At 43.8% G+C, this 15230-nt stretch overlaps 3 protein-coding genes across 5 annotated transcripts in view; 2 read left to right on the top strand and 1 right to left on the bottom strand.

The window, feature by feature from the left end:
- Nucleotides 1–3835, top strand: part of gkap1 (G kinase anchoring protein 1) — a 6427-nt gene extending 2592 nt beyond the window's left edge. For 2 of the 3 annotated variants that reach the window (XM_030359089.1, XM_030359090.1), the window contains exons 4-12: nt 298–381; nt 782–914; nt 1027–1055; nt 1221–1376; nt 2381–2467; nt 2602–2665; nt 2778–2848; nt 3075–3152; nt 3389–3835. In XM_030359089.1, the coding sequence (XP_030214949.1) occupies nt 298–381; nt 782–914; nt 1027–1055; nt 1221–1376; nt 2381–2467; nt 2602–2665; nt 2778–2848; nt 3075–3152; nt 3389–3430 (744 nt within the window). In that variant the 3' untranslated portion in view covers nt 3431–3835. The remainder of the gene's footprint in view (nt 1–297; nt 382–781; nt 915–1026; nt 1056–1220; nt 1377–2380; nt 2468–2601; nt 2666–2777; nt 2849–3074; nt 3153–3388) is intronic. The other variant, XM_030359091.1, reaches the window with a different exon arrangement.
- Nucleotides 3836–4144: 309 nt separating this feature from the next.
- On the top strand, nt 4145–12300 carry LOC115545802 (ubiquilin-1). The gene is given in 13 exon segments (XM_030359241.1): nt 4145–4316; nt 4578–4646; nt 4648–4721; nt 4821–4942; nt 7539–7745; nt 7748–7794; nt 8613–8790; nt 9068–9192; nt 9194–9254; nt 9325–9425; nt 9660–9795; nt 10182–10304; nt 12245–12300. Coding segments are annotated over 13 exon segments (1338 nt in total). The 5' UTR covers nt 4145–4277.
- LOC115545872 (probable gluconokinase) lies at nt 11359–14943 on the bottom strand. The gene is made up of 5 exons (XM_030359350.1): nt 14767–14943; nt 14420–14450; nt 14252–14338; nt 12652–12695; nt 11359–12511 (listed from the first exon to the last, which is right to left on the bottom strand). Exons 1-5 carry the CDS (start codon nt 14802–14804, stop codon nt 12337–12339), a joined length of 375 nt encoding a protein of 124 aa, XP_030215210.1. The 5' UTR covers nt 14805–14943; the 3' UTR covers nt 11359–12336.
- Between the last annotated feature and the right edge of the window lie 287 nt (nt 14944–15230).

Here is a 15230-nt window from a genome sequence, read left to right as displayed (position 1 = left end):
AGTTGGTCATTAAATGTTCCACTTATTGGAACGACTGCTCTCAAGGTGAGAATGAATTTATAGTTTCTTCAGTGATTGGGTGAGCTGTGGCCACAATACTTTAAAATGAACATCGTGAAAATAACGTGACATTGTGCATAATGTGCCGCTGTTCCCCTGCTACTTTCCTCTCTGAGCCTGGTGGAGAAATCCTGCGTATCACGCATGTTGTAAAAGGACAGATGTATATGCCCTTATATCAAGCTTGAGCTCTTATATGCTTTCTTAATGAGCAGTTGTGTATGTGCTCCTCTTTAGATAACCAGTGAACTTTATGAGGCAGACTTGGAAAAGGCCTTGATTCTGAGCAAACAGGACTTCTTTGAGCAACAAAAACATCAGGTATGTCAGACAGACAAACTAATGACCCACACTATAGGATCACTATAGTATATAGGCTAATACTTTAGAGCTAAAAACCTTTCTTAATATATGTTAATAAATCGACCAGCCTCTTGAGAATGTATTCATATTGACCATGTATATTGTATACATACTGTATATTGTATATATACTGTATGCTGCCCCCTAGAGTCCGGTCCTGAAAACCCATTCCATGCACACAATGTCCCAAAATGTCCAAGAATGTGTATTTTTGGGGCCTTGAAGAATACGTACAAAGTTAGGCTGACGAATAAAAATGTTAAGCTCAAAACTAATTGATAGTTTAGCTGTATTAATCTGCTCACTTAGCCATGTAACTAGGTCAAGTCTGGTCGTTCACACCTTCTCCGTCCAACAGAAAACGACAGACGCATCGTCACCCAAGTCTCGAGGGAAGGAGGGAGGAGGGAAAAAGGAGAAGAAGAAGGGTCAACAAGGGAAAGACAAGAAGACGGTTTCTCTGCAGAACTTCCAAAGTGACGGCGCTGCAGGTGAGGGGTTGCTAGGGTCTTCCCGGACATTTTTATTGTATTTGCATTGGATAAATGTTATTTATATTGAATATGCATATTGAATATTGACACCATTTATTTTGTCTTGCAGATAATCTTGGTAAAAAGCAAGAGAAGGAGGTGAGCAGTTTTCTGGTTATTTGTATATAACCTGATTAATCAACCTGCCAATGAAAAAACGACAGCTTTTCTGTAGCAATTGGGAGCAAATTCTGTCAGTCTCTACAGCTTGAGGAACACATTCTGAGGTATTTTCAGAATGTTACGGTCAACTCGTTTAAACAGGGAAGCGGAGCAGCCAATGTCGGGCCAGCGCAAGACGAGCGCTTCTTCAACAAGCTGGAGGACGACGTGAGCAAAATCGTCCAGAGGGAGAAACGGCAAGAACAGTATTCTACCAGCCCGGCCCAAGAGGCCAACAACTCCACGGAACACGAACCGGTGAGCCTGACACTAACGCACACCTTGTCGAGTATCTGATCATTATTCTTCTTAGATGTAGAACAACACATATGCATGCACACTAGGGATGGGCAAAATGATTCTTTTGCCGGGAATCAGTTCTTTCAGTTACGCTCTCTATCACGATTCGTTCGTTTGATTCGTTCATTAAGAGAGATGGTCTGTTACGTCATTTGGCATAGAATTATAAAATGATGGAATAAATGTTAATCAACATTCATGTAGCATGTTACTTTCTAATGTTCTGGCGAAATTACCCAGGTTAAGTGTTAATATTAAGAATAATATATAAAGCACATACATGCCTTTTTTTTTTCATAAATATCAGTTTTACATAATGGGTTGGAGTAAGAATTAAATTGCGTCTTCCAAGAAGCGCTAATAAGCAGTGAAGCACCATTGTGCTTCACAAAATAATACTTTATTAAAGCATGCAATTTAAATGTAGAACAAAATAAAAAGAAAACATAAAGTGCTTGCATTATATTGAAGCCTACAGCGATCGTTAGTTAACTTGTGTGGTGGTGCCTTATCATTTGTTTACCCATGGGCCATGGCAACGCGATTGCTACCTGCTGTAGAACTCTCATTGGTTGAATCATTTAGAACGTTTTAGACTCAATCAATATAAGGTTGTGGATAGACAAAGCTGTTTGTTTGTATATTTTATTTACGTGACCATATTTTTGTTATATGTTTAAAGATTTAGGAATCAGTTCTCTTTTTTTGGCAATCAGTTCTCTCTGTTCACTTACGGGATTCGTTCGTTCTGACCGAATCGTTCGCGACCGACCCATCGTGTGTGTGTCTGTGTGTCTGTGTGTGTGTGTGTCTGTCTGTGTGTCTGTGTGTCTGATGTATTGGCTACAGCGTCAGGGTTGTCACTGTAGCCGAATGATAAACAGTTGTAAATATAAGAGTCCCTCTAGGAGCCAGTGCGTTATGATTGTTTAATTGCTATGGTACGTGTGCCGTCTCCACAGGACCCCAGGGCGGAACAGCTGATGGACGACCTGGAGAAGAAGGACCAGGAGATCGAGAAACTCAAGACCACCATCTCCCAATGGGAGGTGAGCATCGCAGCACTGAATGTTTCTATTGGCACCTTGATTGAATTCTTTTCAGATTTCCGGTTCAGATTTAAATTGTTTTACCCGTCCTATGTTGAAAACTTGATATATCCCCGTTCACTCCAATTGTGCAGGTTAAATACAAAGAGGTGAAGGCAAGAAACGCACAGTTACTCAAGATGCTTCAGCAGGGAGAGAGTGAGTTTGAAAATGCGTCGTCACTGCACCCAAAAAGCTCTTGTACGACATGTATTGCAAATTATGGCTCAAAAAAGGAGTCCTATTCAAAGATTTTTTTTTCTTCCCTCAGTGAAAGATAAAGCAGAAATACTCCTCCATGTGGATGAGCTGCTGAATATCAAAGAGGAACTGTCTTCACAGGTGTGTGTATGGAGAAGCATAACGTCATCCGGTTTGCAATCTTAAATTGACTATTACTGGCCCTTTTAGCAGTGGGTAAAGGATATTTGTTCAGCCATTTATGGTTTATTCATATTTTTTGATTTGTTTGGCATTGTATCATAGTGACTCCGGGCCATGTAGTCAATCCTAACTGCTCCAAATGTATGCTGAATAAAATTTGTTTTTTGGTTGTTTGATTCTTCAGGTAACACTATTGCATGCGGCCCTTGAACAAGAGAAGTCTAAAGTGAAAGGACTGCAAACGGATCAACCCAAACATCAGGTATGAATACTTGACGTTGGCATTCTTATCTATCGTTAACATAATCTAAACGGGGTGCAGGGTAGTGTGGAGGCTGGGCTGTTCAACTGTCAGCCGAAAGATAGTGGGTTGATCCTCCGTCCGTCCCCTACCTGTTGGCATATTAGAGATGACAATCCCCTTCCTGCTCTTCAATGACGTATATCCAAATTCAGTCCAGTCAAATCCTAACATGTTGTTGTCTTTGTGTTTGGCAGGGGAACAAGAGGGGGAAGAAGGGCTCTGAGTGTGATCTATGAAGAGTCCACCACTGAATGTGTCCCCCGGGACAAATACATGAAGAAGACGCTGCTGACGTTTATTTCTCCTATTTGTTTCGAGAGAAAAAAATGTTTTCCCCCTCCCTTCTGGGTTGTTAATTTTATTTCTGTCATGTCGCAAACTATGCATGCCACTCTTAGCAACATAAATCTGACATTTCATGGCCCCACCCATTGGCATCAAATAGCTGTTTTTTATTTAAATCTTTTTTTAAATAATGCTCTGTGAGTTTGTTAGGTGGTATGTTATCCCCGCGCTGCCTTATATCCTGCAACATGATGCTAAGGCATCCCCATGACATCTCTGGTTGAAACCCTTGCTTTATGCAAATTGTTTATTTTCCTTATCCCACTATGAAGTTAATAAAACTACTTTACAGTGAAGTGGGGTGTCTGTGTTTCGGGTTAAAGTACTTAATCACAAATATCTGTTTTTCTTCGGAGTGGCAACTTAAAACCACAACTCCATGCCTGTAGGAGGGAACAAGAGAATCTTAATTGTTTAAGCAGGAATGAAATAACCTTTTGTATGCAAATAAATTAAGGCAAACGTATATTTAGAAATAATAAATAAAGGATACAATAAAAAATCTTCAGAAAATAATAGTCTGTAGAACTTGCGCATCCACTTAAATTTGGCATGAGTCCCTTCCATTCTGTCGAGTCACTGAACAGACGCATCTAATGCTGCGCCCCACGTTCGGCCAAGACGGACTGCATCTGGGACAGGGCAAGGATGGGCTGGCGCGGTGAAGGATGCGGAGGGACCGGCCGGCCTGTTCTCAGACAGCTTTCGGGTGACCCTGAAGACCACTATAGCCGATAAATGATTTCCGCCGTCGGGGTAAACTGCACCGTAAGCCAGGTAAAACGGACACGCCGATGCGTGATCGAACTGAGTTTGTTCAAAGACAGTTAATGTAGCCTTAATCAGTTGAATGCGTTTGTCTATGTTGATGTTGCTTGAGCTATTAGCATGCCAAGATAACCTACTTTTATGACTATTGAATGTTGTGAGGATAATTAAAAGTCTTGGCAGGATCAGTCATACTTAGGAGTTGCAGCTGTCGTGGACAAGTTAAACTAACTAATAATACGGTGTGGGATGGATGCTCCTTGTGTGTAGTTGAAAAGGTGTGTCGCGAAGAGATTGGGGACCACCGAAGAGCAACTCGTGCTCATCCACTCCGGTAACCATTCTCCGTGGGTCAGACCTGATAACTGAGCATAAAGGAAACGACGGAACAGTCAACCTCAACATGTTTATCAGGTAGCCTACCACTTTAGGGCTATACGGTCACTCCAGGCTGTCTATAATTTTATTAATCGTTCTGATTGATTGTTCTGATCGACTGCACTTCCTCCTCAGTCCAGAGCTTGTGTCTACACCAGCTTCCTGGAGTGTGGCTTCCAGAACAGACCACGAAGTAGAGATTGATCACCTTACCCTTGATAACCTGACCCCTTCACCCACCTCTCCTCTCTGTCTTGGTATGATTCTCCAACAAGATTTACTCTTTATCAGCTCACTTGTTTTGTCTCAAATTGTATTTTTGCATCATTCTTGACTTGCTCTCGCCAATCCATCTCCACCTTCTACAAACCCCCTCACCATCACTCTGTGACACACTACACTCCCTCTCTCCTTTCCCGTCGATGTAGCTTATATTAGCTCGAGTTAGGTGGATCACTGGTCATCATGAATCTGGAAGCTCCCTTCCCCTTCTTTCTTCTCTTTGATGTTTGTACATTTTAATAACAAATCTAATTGTTGTATTATTCACGCCTTAAAGGTTGTATAGGTGATTTGCTTTTTTGGCCATTTTTGCAAAATTACTTGAAATCCTTATCATAACCCGCTTACAGCCACTGAGTTAGAAGTACTGACATGAAAATTAAACAAGTCAATCATCTGTGGAACGGGCAGGGCTCGAAAAACTCCAGCCAATCATTTCCATTGCCACCGAGTTGCATTGGACAGTAAGTACGTCAATCAAACGGTCGTACTGCACTCCCCCTCCCCCGCGCCCCGCGCGCGACCCCTTCGTGCAGTACTCGTGACCCAGAGCTCGTGACCCAGAGCAAGCTCCTGTTTGTTGTTATCCTGCGGTAGCTACTGGAACTAGTTAATCCACATTTGGACCTAGCAGTAGAAGACAATTTCCATGGCAGACAAGACGCCACCATCCCCACCACCCACCACCACACCACCAGCAAAGAGAAGGAAAACTCTTTTTCAGAGAGTAATTGATAATAAAAACGCCTGAAAGAGAAAACTGAAATCAAGAATAATCCTAGGCGCTGCTTTCGAACGTTGGCGGCAACTGAAGGACGAGAAAGGGTCTAAAAAACCGATGCTTGTGTGGCGGGTTGACCTAGTTTCAAAGTTTTATACCGTTTATACTCGGTAATACCGGTGTGGAGACGAGTGGTATTACTCGTGTGAAAATGTCCACACCGCGGCAACCCTAGTGAAAACCAGGACTTCCAATACAATTATATGAAACAAACATACATTTTCTAAAAATAGTAATGATTTATGTGACCGTTTAATGTTTATAACATCTGGTCCAACCATTGCAGTGAGAACGTATTCTCAGCAGGGGGTGCTGGGAAAAAAAAAAACTCAGCCTGCACTAGACTCGCAACTCGTTACATTGATAAAAAAAGATGTATAGCAGCGCAGCTCAATTACACCAGTGCATGCCGCGGACAGTTGAAAATCGATCGTTCACATCCAGCTGCTCACAGAACAAGTTTAGCGCACCACCGCTACCCTCACACTTTTTCATATAACCTTTTTTCAGCACTAGGTCATATGAGCATTAAATAAATGCTGCGTCTCAAAATGCCTTGGACAGCAGCGAGGATGACTCGCTTTGCCACGGGCCGAAACAGTTCGGAGCGACCACAGCCAGAGCGAACACAGCGGGGCAGAGGAGTGTCAGGAATAGTCCTTTGGTGTACACATCAGTACGGCCTATTTGCACTACTGTTTAGTGGCAATGCAGTGTTTTATTCGATGCCTTTTTATTTTCGTATATTATTTCAATGAATACAATTTATTATTCATAAAAAAACGGATCTGGTCTTCAAATCTTTTTTGCAAAATATAGGTCGTCTTACAATGGGGTTTGTGTTTATATTCGGACCAATACGGTACAGCGGGGCGCTCACATGACGTTAAGCATTTCCTGGTGCATATGTGACGCTTCAGAACCTAAAATCCCGTTTCTCCCGTTGACACGACAACACATAACCGGCGTTTTCAGAATCTCCACTTTGGCCGGAGTTTTTAGAAATGATCGTTTTCTGTGATAAGACAGGGCCTCGGACAGGGGGTGTTGCAGCACCCCAGCACTCCTACTTCCCGCGGTACTGGGTGCAATTTACAGCTGAATGTAGTGCCGTGTTGTTTAAACGAAAACCTACGCTAGCCTGGCTCGCTCTCGCGCATCTCTGTTCGCGCTCGTGCATGATTGCGCGTCCAGGTACTTGGAATGGGTGGAGTCAGAGTCAGCGTTGAAGGAGAGGGGGTAGGACCATTTGAGTTGTGTATTTTCAAAATCTGCTGGCGTTTCGCAAATCACCTACCCAACCTTTAATGCATTAAACTCCAACTTGACGTATATAATATACATTTTTCTAATTACTAATTAACCTCCCATCCCATCACCAACCTCCGGCCAGACAAGTCTAATCCTACAATCCACTCACATCCAGTCCCCCATGCTTCGCCCTGCGATACTGTCCTATCCCGCTTTGTATCACAAAGGCGTGAGATGTCTTAAGGCTTAGTTATGTTACCCCGTCGACACAACGCAATGGGGTTTACAGAGCCATCACGTCCGTGCCGACCGTCCTTGCTTCCACCTGCATGCAAGGGCCTGACGTGCGCCTCCCAAAAATGTTGACCTTGCGTCGCGGCGACGCAGCAGCAAGGGCTGTGATTGGTCTACGCATGAAACCCGACAAGAGAACCAAGACAGGTTCCCGACTGCGTCGAAGCGTCTGCGTCATCATTGCGTTGCGTCGACGTGGAACCAGGACTGAGCCTTTGCGCTCTGACCCCCTCCCTCTACCTCAGTGGAAGAGCTGGGCAGCCTGGGTCCGTTTGTCAGCGCTCCGGGATTCTTCCAGCCTCTCCAGAGCCAGATGGAGCGACAGCTGCTCTCCGACCCGGTGCTGATGAGCAGTCTCCTGGGTAGCCCCTTGGTGCAGAGCGCCCTCTCCAGCCCCCAGCTCACCAAACAGCTCCTCCTGTCCAACCCTCTAATCCTGCAGCTCCTCCAGACCAGCCAGAGGTGGCCGACATGATGGATGACCCGGATGTCATCGCACAGGTAGGCCGGCTCAAGGGTTCAGAAGTCAGGGGTCACGACATGGTTGAGGCCAGGCACATGTGTTTGGTTGGCTGGATGAAAGTGGTACTGACGGCTGTTGGGGGTTCATGGGTCTAAAGTCATTCGATTTTGATTGTCTCTGTGTGTTTGTACAACAAGTCATTCACTTGAGATTAAATAAAATCCTGTTGCGATCCTGTTAGTTTTGTTTGGTTAAAGTTACTTTCATACAAAGGTCTATTAATGGTCTATAAATAGACCTCTCTGAATCGTCTATTTATAGATGGGTAACACGTTTGGCAAACTGGTTTTCTGCTAGGTGTGGAAGTATGCGCAAGCCTTGTAGTGGAATTAAGATACTTTGGTTGTACGTTGGTTATATTGAACTACAGTAGGGAAGCCCTGTCAAATGTATCGATCCTGTTCTCGTTTTTGTGTGTGAAGTGATGAAAACCATGTCGTTCCCCAGATGATAGGGAGCTCACTCACAACCCAAACATCATACAGGAAGTGATGAGGAACATGAACTGTGGCCTAGCAAACCGGGAACCAGCCCCTGCCGACTCACCTCAGCGGACTAAAATGAACTCACAGGAGCGTTCCCTCAGCCCTTTGCGTGAAAAGTGCTCAGACAGACAGACAGACAGACAGACAGACAGACAGACAGGACAGACACACAGACAGACAACATTGATTTCAGGATTGACAAGTCCTTCAATGCCAGTCATGTCAAGGTGAAGCTGTTATATTTAGAGTGCCTTCATGCTCGGAACTCCCTCTCAGTCCCTGGGCTCTGCTGTTCTCTTGCTCTTATTCAGACCAGAGGAGACCCTCTAGTGACCTCATCGTCGGGGGAATCCCAGCCAATCAGAGATGAGGGACTGCCACTGCCCTTGTACAGGCATTCAACAGAGCCCCTCACCAACATGGCGGACACACCCACTGTAAATCCTGCCTCGAAGGACCCCTTTTTCTGGAGGCAAGGATATATCATTTGTATTCAACAACACAAAATGTAAACTATGTTTTCAACTTGGTCCCCTTAAAGGAGATTTCTGTTGCACTTTCCATGTTTTCTTCATCTATTAATTCATGGTTTTTTTTGTTTAAAGGTAAATACTCTACGATCCCTGTTTAGCCATTTAGCAGAGGCTTATAACCATAATCACCTACAGTGAATTCAGATGTATGTCATGAATGAGCACGTAAGTGGTAGCTAGGCATCACAAGGATGCCGACAGGTAGCTGAAGACATTGTCTTTTTAACCGGGAGCCTTTCTGCTAGGCGGTAGACAAACCATAACCACTACCACACTATCACCCCCTCTGTGTGCAGGCATGCAGTCTCTCCTGGAGCATATCTGTGCCTCTCCAGGTCTGATGGAGAGCTTGCTCTCAGGGGCCCTATGTCAACAAGCATACTGGAACCCTCTCTCAGAACCAGGACTTGGCCCGCACAGGTGGAGTATGCCTGCATGAATCTCTTACTCCATTATAGCGCGCACACAAACGCACAGTAATAAGGTCTAGTGTACATGCTGTTTCAGATGCTGTTGAGCCACCCGTTGTTCTCAGGGAATCCTCAGCTGCAGCAGCAAATCAGAGAACAGCTTCCAATGTTCCTGCAACAGGTGACCACTCATGGAGGAGTCATTCTCATACAGTAATTGGCTGAAAAGGATTAAACATGATTGGAAATGTAATTGTATATGATTTAACACATTTCTGACATGCCTTCTTCTGATATACTTTGAATAGTTATATTTGACTGTGAAGTTGTCCTGAGATTTTATTAGCCATTACGAACAATGGAACCATGCTGGGGGTAAGGGAATCTCTGCGCTGTGATCGGGTGAACCATTTAGATGCAGAGTCCAGAGCTGCTGGCGGCCATGTTGAACCCCTAGGGCGATGAGGCTCTGCTTCAGATCCAACACGGCCTACAGACCCTCGTCTCAGAAGCCCCGGCTCTGGTTACCCAGGTGAAAGAGGCAAACAGCTGTCAGCAGACACTATAACTCAGGACCTTAAATCAATGCCATGTTTAAATCGACCCTCAAAGGATATGCACTTACTTTAACAGTCAAGGATCTACTGGTAAATTATTAATGAGCTAGTGGTTAGCCTCTTTAATGTGATCAATACGTTTGAATAGCTGTTTTGTCAAGTAGATATGTATTATCAACATCCACCACTTTCACTCAATCATGCGCAAGGATGGATTACCACCTCAAGAGGTGAAAAAAAACAACCTTGCATTTGATTCAAGTGCTGCTTTGTACTTTTCCAACTACGCATGGGGAGGTGGAGTCATTGTGTTGGTGGATGTCTTTCCCATAGTGCTGATCTGGAAAGCATTGGCGTTAATCCTGCTGACTCCTACATAGACAGCCCGCCAGCAAATGCACCCCAGGGGGCTATGGCGACAGAGCAGCAGCAGATGCAGTTTGTACAGCAGATGCTGCAGATGTTGGCCAACACCAGTCAACAGGTTGGCCTCTGCTCCTTGTGTACACTTCTCCTCTCTCTGTTGTACCTTATATTCTGTACTTTATCCTGGTATTCTATTTGTATTGTACTTTATAACCAAAACATTATATTTATATTGTATTTGAATTCTATTTTATGCTTTATTGAATCGTTTTGTTTTGTTTTTTACCTTTTCTTGCAGTTTATTACCCAATAATTTACTTTTGAAGAATTTGGTTTGATGGATACATTTATGGATGCCTTTTGATAGTCTTGAATTGGAGATGAATCAAGACCATTCAAGGATTTTGATGACATTCTTGGTCCACATACAGGACATACGTACTTACAATGTGTGTGCATCCCCCTCCCTGATTCTAAATATGTTCTGTGCAGAGTCCAGAGTGAAGACATCCAGTAGAGGAGTTGGAGCTACCCAGTGTTCTCAGCTTCAGGGATCTGAGGCCCAACAGACAACTTCAGGTTCAACGTTCAGTCCTGATGGATACACACACACACAACACACACACACACACACACACACACACACACACACACACACACACACACACACACACACACACACACACACACACACACACACAACCACACACCTGTAATAAAGTGTTATCTTATTTACCTACAGATATCAATGTATTACAGGACATATAACTGGTTGCATATGAGGATGAATATGTATTCATTGTCTGAGGCCCAATGTAATGTTTTGCTGATATTCGTGTAAGGGAATTTCAATTATTTACCTCTGTGCACTATAAACTTAACTAAACTCATACAATGACACTCTTAATAGCAAAGTTTTCCCTTGACAGAAAACCCAACATCAAGTTAGACATCCTTGATATCAGAGATGGGACTCCTCACATTATAAGGGTAATTACCTCACACCAGTAAAAGTATAGTAATGGTTACATGGACAAATTTCACATGTTACCTAATAATCCGTTAAATTATGTGGTTTGTAGTATTTCTGTTTAAACACCAGAGGGCAGCGTTGCCCAGGTTCTTGAATGCCAGTAACCAAATCACGACCCACTGCTTTATTTAAGCAGAAAATACGTTTGATATTTGTCACTCAGTTTACAACCAAGTGATTTGGTTTGATAATTGTACATTAATAACTAAAAACTGCTGAGCAGCATAACAAACCCTTAGACTAGAGTAAGACAATAGTAAAATTTAATAGCATGTTTTTTTCTTTCTTTGATCATTCTTTTCTCTTTTTGATGTGTTTAAATCATGACGAAATCTGTGATCAGGTGTGTAAAAATGTAACAAATAACAGAAATAAGACCCAAATAACGAATTGTGTGTGTGTTTTCAGATGGTTTGAATGTGGGATATGAGAACAGCCTCAAGGTTTTTGTCAGGATTAGAGGCTCCTGAAATATCTGGGTTGCGGGTTCGAAGATGATCTCATGGGACAAAAGCAGCTGTAGCATGCATAATACAGGGACCCCCTCGCTATGTGGAGTTTTGGGGTTCAATGCCTCATCAAGGGCATCTGACCATGTTGGTGATACACACACACACACCACACACACACACACACACACACACACACACACACACACACACACACACACACACACACACCACACAGCTTGTCCAATTAGCTCAGTTGCATGATCTCGTGATTTTTTACAAATGGAAAGGATGTGAAAATTCAAGTAAAGTCAGTATAATTTTCGAAAACAAATGCATTAATAATTAACTCAAGTATTCACTTGCCCTCCGGCGCACTGCTGAGGTCAGGACCGCAAGGAGGGAAAACCAATTCTGCATGTGTCACGCTAGTTCTCCAAGCAGTTCCCAGTGAACACTCACTGAGCGATTATGGTCTGCTCCCTCGGTAACCCCTTCAAGGGGGAGCCCTGAGGCTGAGGAGATTCACAACCTCGGTGACGATGTCCCCGATGTTCCTTTCTTATGTCCCACGGTCAAACACCCCTCTCCTCAGCTCCTGGTGGCTCCAGAGCAGAGAACTGGGACTGCAGCATGTCCGCCCGCATGTAATGTCCACTTCTGGCCACCATCCTCTGGTGGATGAGCTCATAGTTCGCCATTCAGGAAGAGGAAGTAAACCCCGGGCAGGGACGGAGGCAGGGCTTCTCGCTCCGTACAGGAAGAGGAAGTGAGTGCTTGGCGGCCATGGAGAAGGATCAGCCTGTAGAGTCTCTTCAGGGCTGAGCAAACCACGATGGCATCAGAGGACGATCGCCTTGCTCTACAGAGGGGGGGGGGGAAATATGTTCACATCCAAACTGATCTGAATCACACTTACAATGTTCACTGTACTCTGACAGTGGGGAGAGGTTAAGGGAGAGAGGTGCGATGGGGAGAGTTTGGCAAGATCGTTTTTCTTACTTGACAGTGGCTTGGTGGAGCTTATGGAGCCACGGGAATCTGTCCTGGGAGAATTTGGTGACAGAAGGACCACACATGAACGATAACCTTACGACTCTGGCATAAACATTTGATTTATGCCAAAGAGCAGGGGGTTGAATTATTGTATTGTTGGTCTTCGTGAATTCCTAAGATGAGGTTTAGCCCTGGACAAAATGTTCGGGACTCACTTGAGTGTCTGTACGTACAACTGATACCAACCTTTGGTACACTGAGCCATGGGGAACAGAAAGCTTACCTTAGAAGATAACACAGAGGGATACATTTTGTACAGCCTAAGCAAAAACAATGCAAACAGCAGCTATCTGCCTTGGCAAGGAGAGAGTACAACATTATTTTGCGATTTGACAAGGAGCAAATAGCCGCTATGAATAAATATGGCTATAAAATGAGCTTGACATTAAATATACAATGGATGGGTTTAGAGCGCTTGTGTATTACCTACGCTAAGATAGGTGGTCTGGTGGCATAGCTTGGTTAGCATCTTTTGAAAAATATTGCGGGCATAACGTATGCGTTATAAGAGAAGTATACTCAGCAATAATAAAAAAAATAGCTGACAACACTCCTTTCAGCAGTGTTAATGCATAATCGGGGTGAACTTAGTGATCCTTGAGCCTGAGCAGGTAATATAACTCCCTGCTTTGGCACATATTGGGCCTAATGTCGCTAATGGACAATGACCTTCCTAAACCAAGGTCCCCACCAAGAACCAAAGATAGAAAATTAAACATCAGACATGGAGGACAAGAAAAACAGGCCTTATTTAAACTACTATCGAACATGAATCCAACTTGACACGCAGACTCTGTCAAATTCGCGATAAGGGTGAATCTTTAGTATGAGACAAACGGCTTTAATTAAACAAAAAACCTGCAAGTTTCCAACACTTCTGTCAATGGCTGCCATTCAATTTTCTGCCATAAAATAAAACTCAAATGTACACCTGGGTGCTCTTGTCGTGGTAATAAATTATTTTGAAAGGCAATTAAAATTATTATTTTGGATTACGGATTGTCCCCCACGCCCCTGTTCGTACCTGCCAGATGGCATCGCAATATATGTTGGCAAACGATAGCTTTGGTTATGTCATTACTAAAACACCTTTTACGGCCAGCTGTCATCCTCCGCTCAGAAGGTATTGTGTTTCCATGTGATATTAAATTAATGGCATGAATAACACCATTCTGAATGATCATATCAGAAAAAGCACCTCACCTGAAGTAACACGTCAATATGAGCGTTCTGCTCTATGTGTAGAAACGAAAACATTGTTCATTTGAAGGGCTGATACTTGAACCCCTTTGAGACTTGCAAACTATTCATCAATGGACTTCGTCAGCCCAGATAGAACAGTTTTTGGCTGCGATCTTGCTTATGGGACATCAGGTTTATGAAGCCATAGGCACTGTGACCACACACTCAGGTTAATGAGGAAGCCATTGAGTGGGGAGAGCAGACAGCGGGGCCCTTGAAACAACTGCAAGCCTGGTGCTGTCTCTGCCCCCGGCCAGCTCACCTGCTCTGTGAGCATTCTGACCTGGTCTGTGGAGTAGCTCACCTGGTCTGTGAGAGCCTCCCCGCGAGCCATCTTGTCGATGTTCTCTGGAGGGTGGAAGTCGTCTCCTTCATACAGCGGCCAGCCCAGCTGTAAACATAGACATTCACAGACCAGCTGCGGTTAAGGGGAAACAGCAACAGCAACAGGAGTGTTGAAGGAAAATCTCACCTTTTCTGAGAGTAAGGTTCCTAGTGTGGATCTAGAAGAGAATAGGCAAAACAGATGTGCTTATTATTTTCCCATTCATTACATAACGATAATTATATAGTCATGCAATATGTTTTTTCCTGTTTTATAATTTGGCACTTGAGGTCAACATGTGCCTTACGTAACATGTAAATCACAATATCATCGTAATTAATAGAATGGGCTTACATCATATTGTTATCACGTGGTCACTACTACAGGTGGCCTCATTTGCTCAGGTGAACATCTAAAACATCTCTAAATAATGGCTGCAATCACACTACGGAACCTTGTTTACTATACGCCGATGATGTATACCGTACACATACTTGCCGCAGCCTGACACCCCCATGATAATGACGATCATAATGCCCTGGGAGCGTTATAGCCAGTATACTCGACTCCCCGTTACAACGAATGTCCCCTCGGAACACCTCGAAACTCTGGAGAACAGCAGCGAACGACTCCGAAGCTGGAGTCATTTTGCTTGGGAAGCTTTTACAACCAAGGGTTCGAACGTACAGTGGGCCGAACCGGTATCCGTTACCAACCAATCGACTAACACTCACTTTACAGTTCGCATCAGTGATTGGTCGAGAACTGAGCCAGGAAACACGCGTTGTACGTTCGCTCGATGTAGTCAACTTCCGCAGAGGGACCAATGACGCAAAACGCGCATATACATAGCGCATATATGCCCATCATTTAAAATGACAGAGTCGTCCGAGACAAAGCTGATACCACAAATAATAATATTGACGGTTAACATGCGACATCATTGGTCATTAAAATA

This window comes from Gadus morhua, chromosome 6 (assembly GCF_902167405.1).
Source record: "Gadus morhua chromosome 6, gadMor3.0, whole genome shotgun sequence".
In the NCBI taxonomy this organism is placed as follows: Eukaryota; Metazoa; Chordata; class Actinopteri; order Gadiformes; family Gadidae; genus Gadus; species Gadus morhua.
This window is presented reverse-complemented; position numbering and strand designations above follow the sequence as displayed.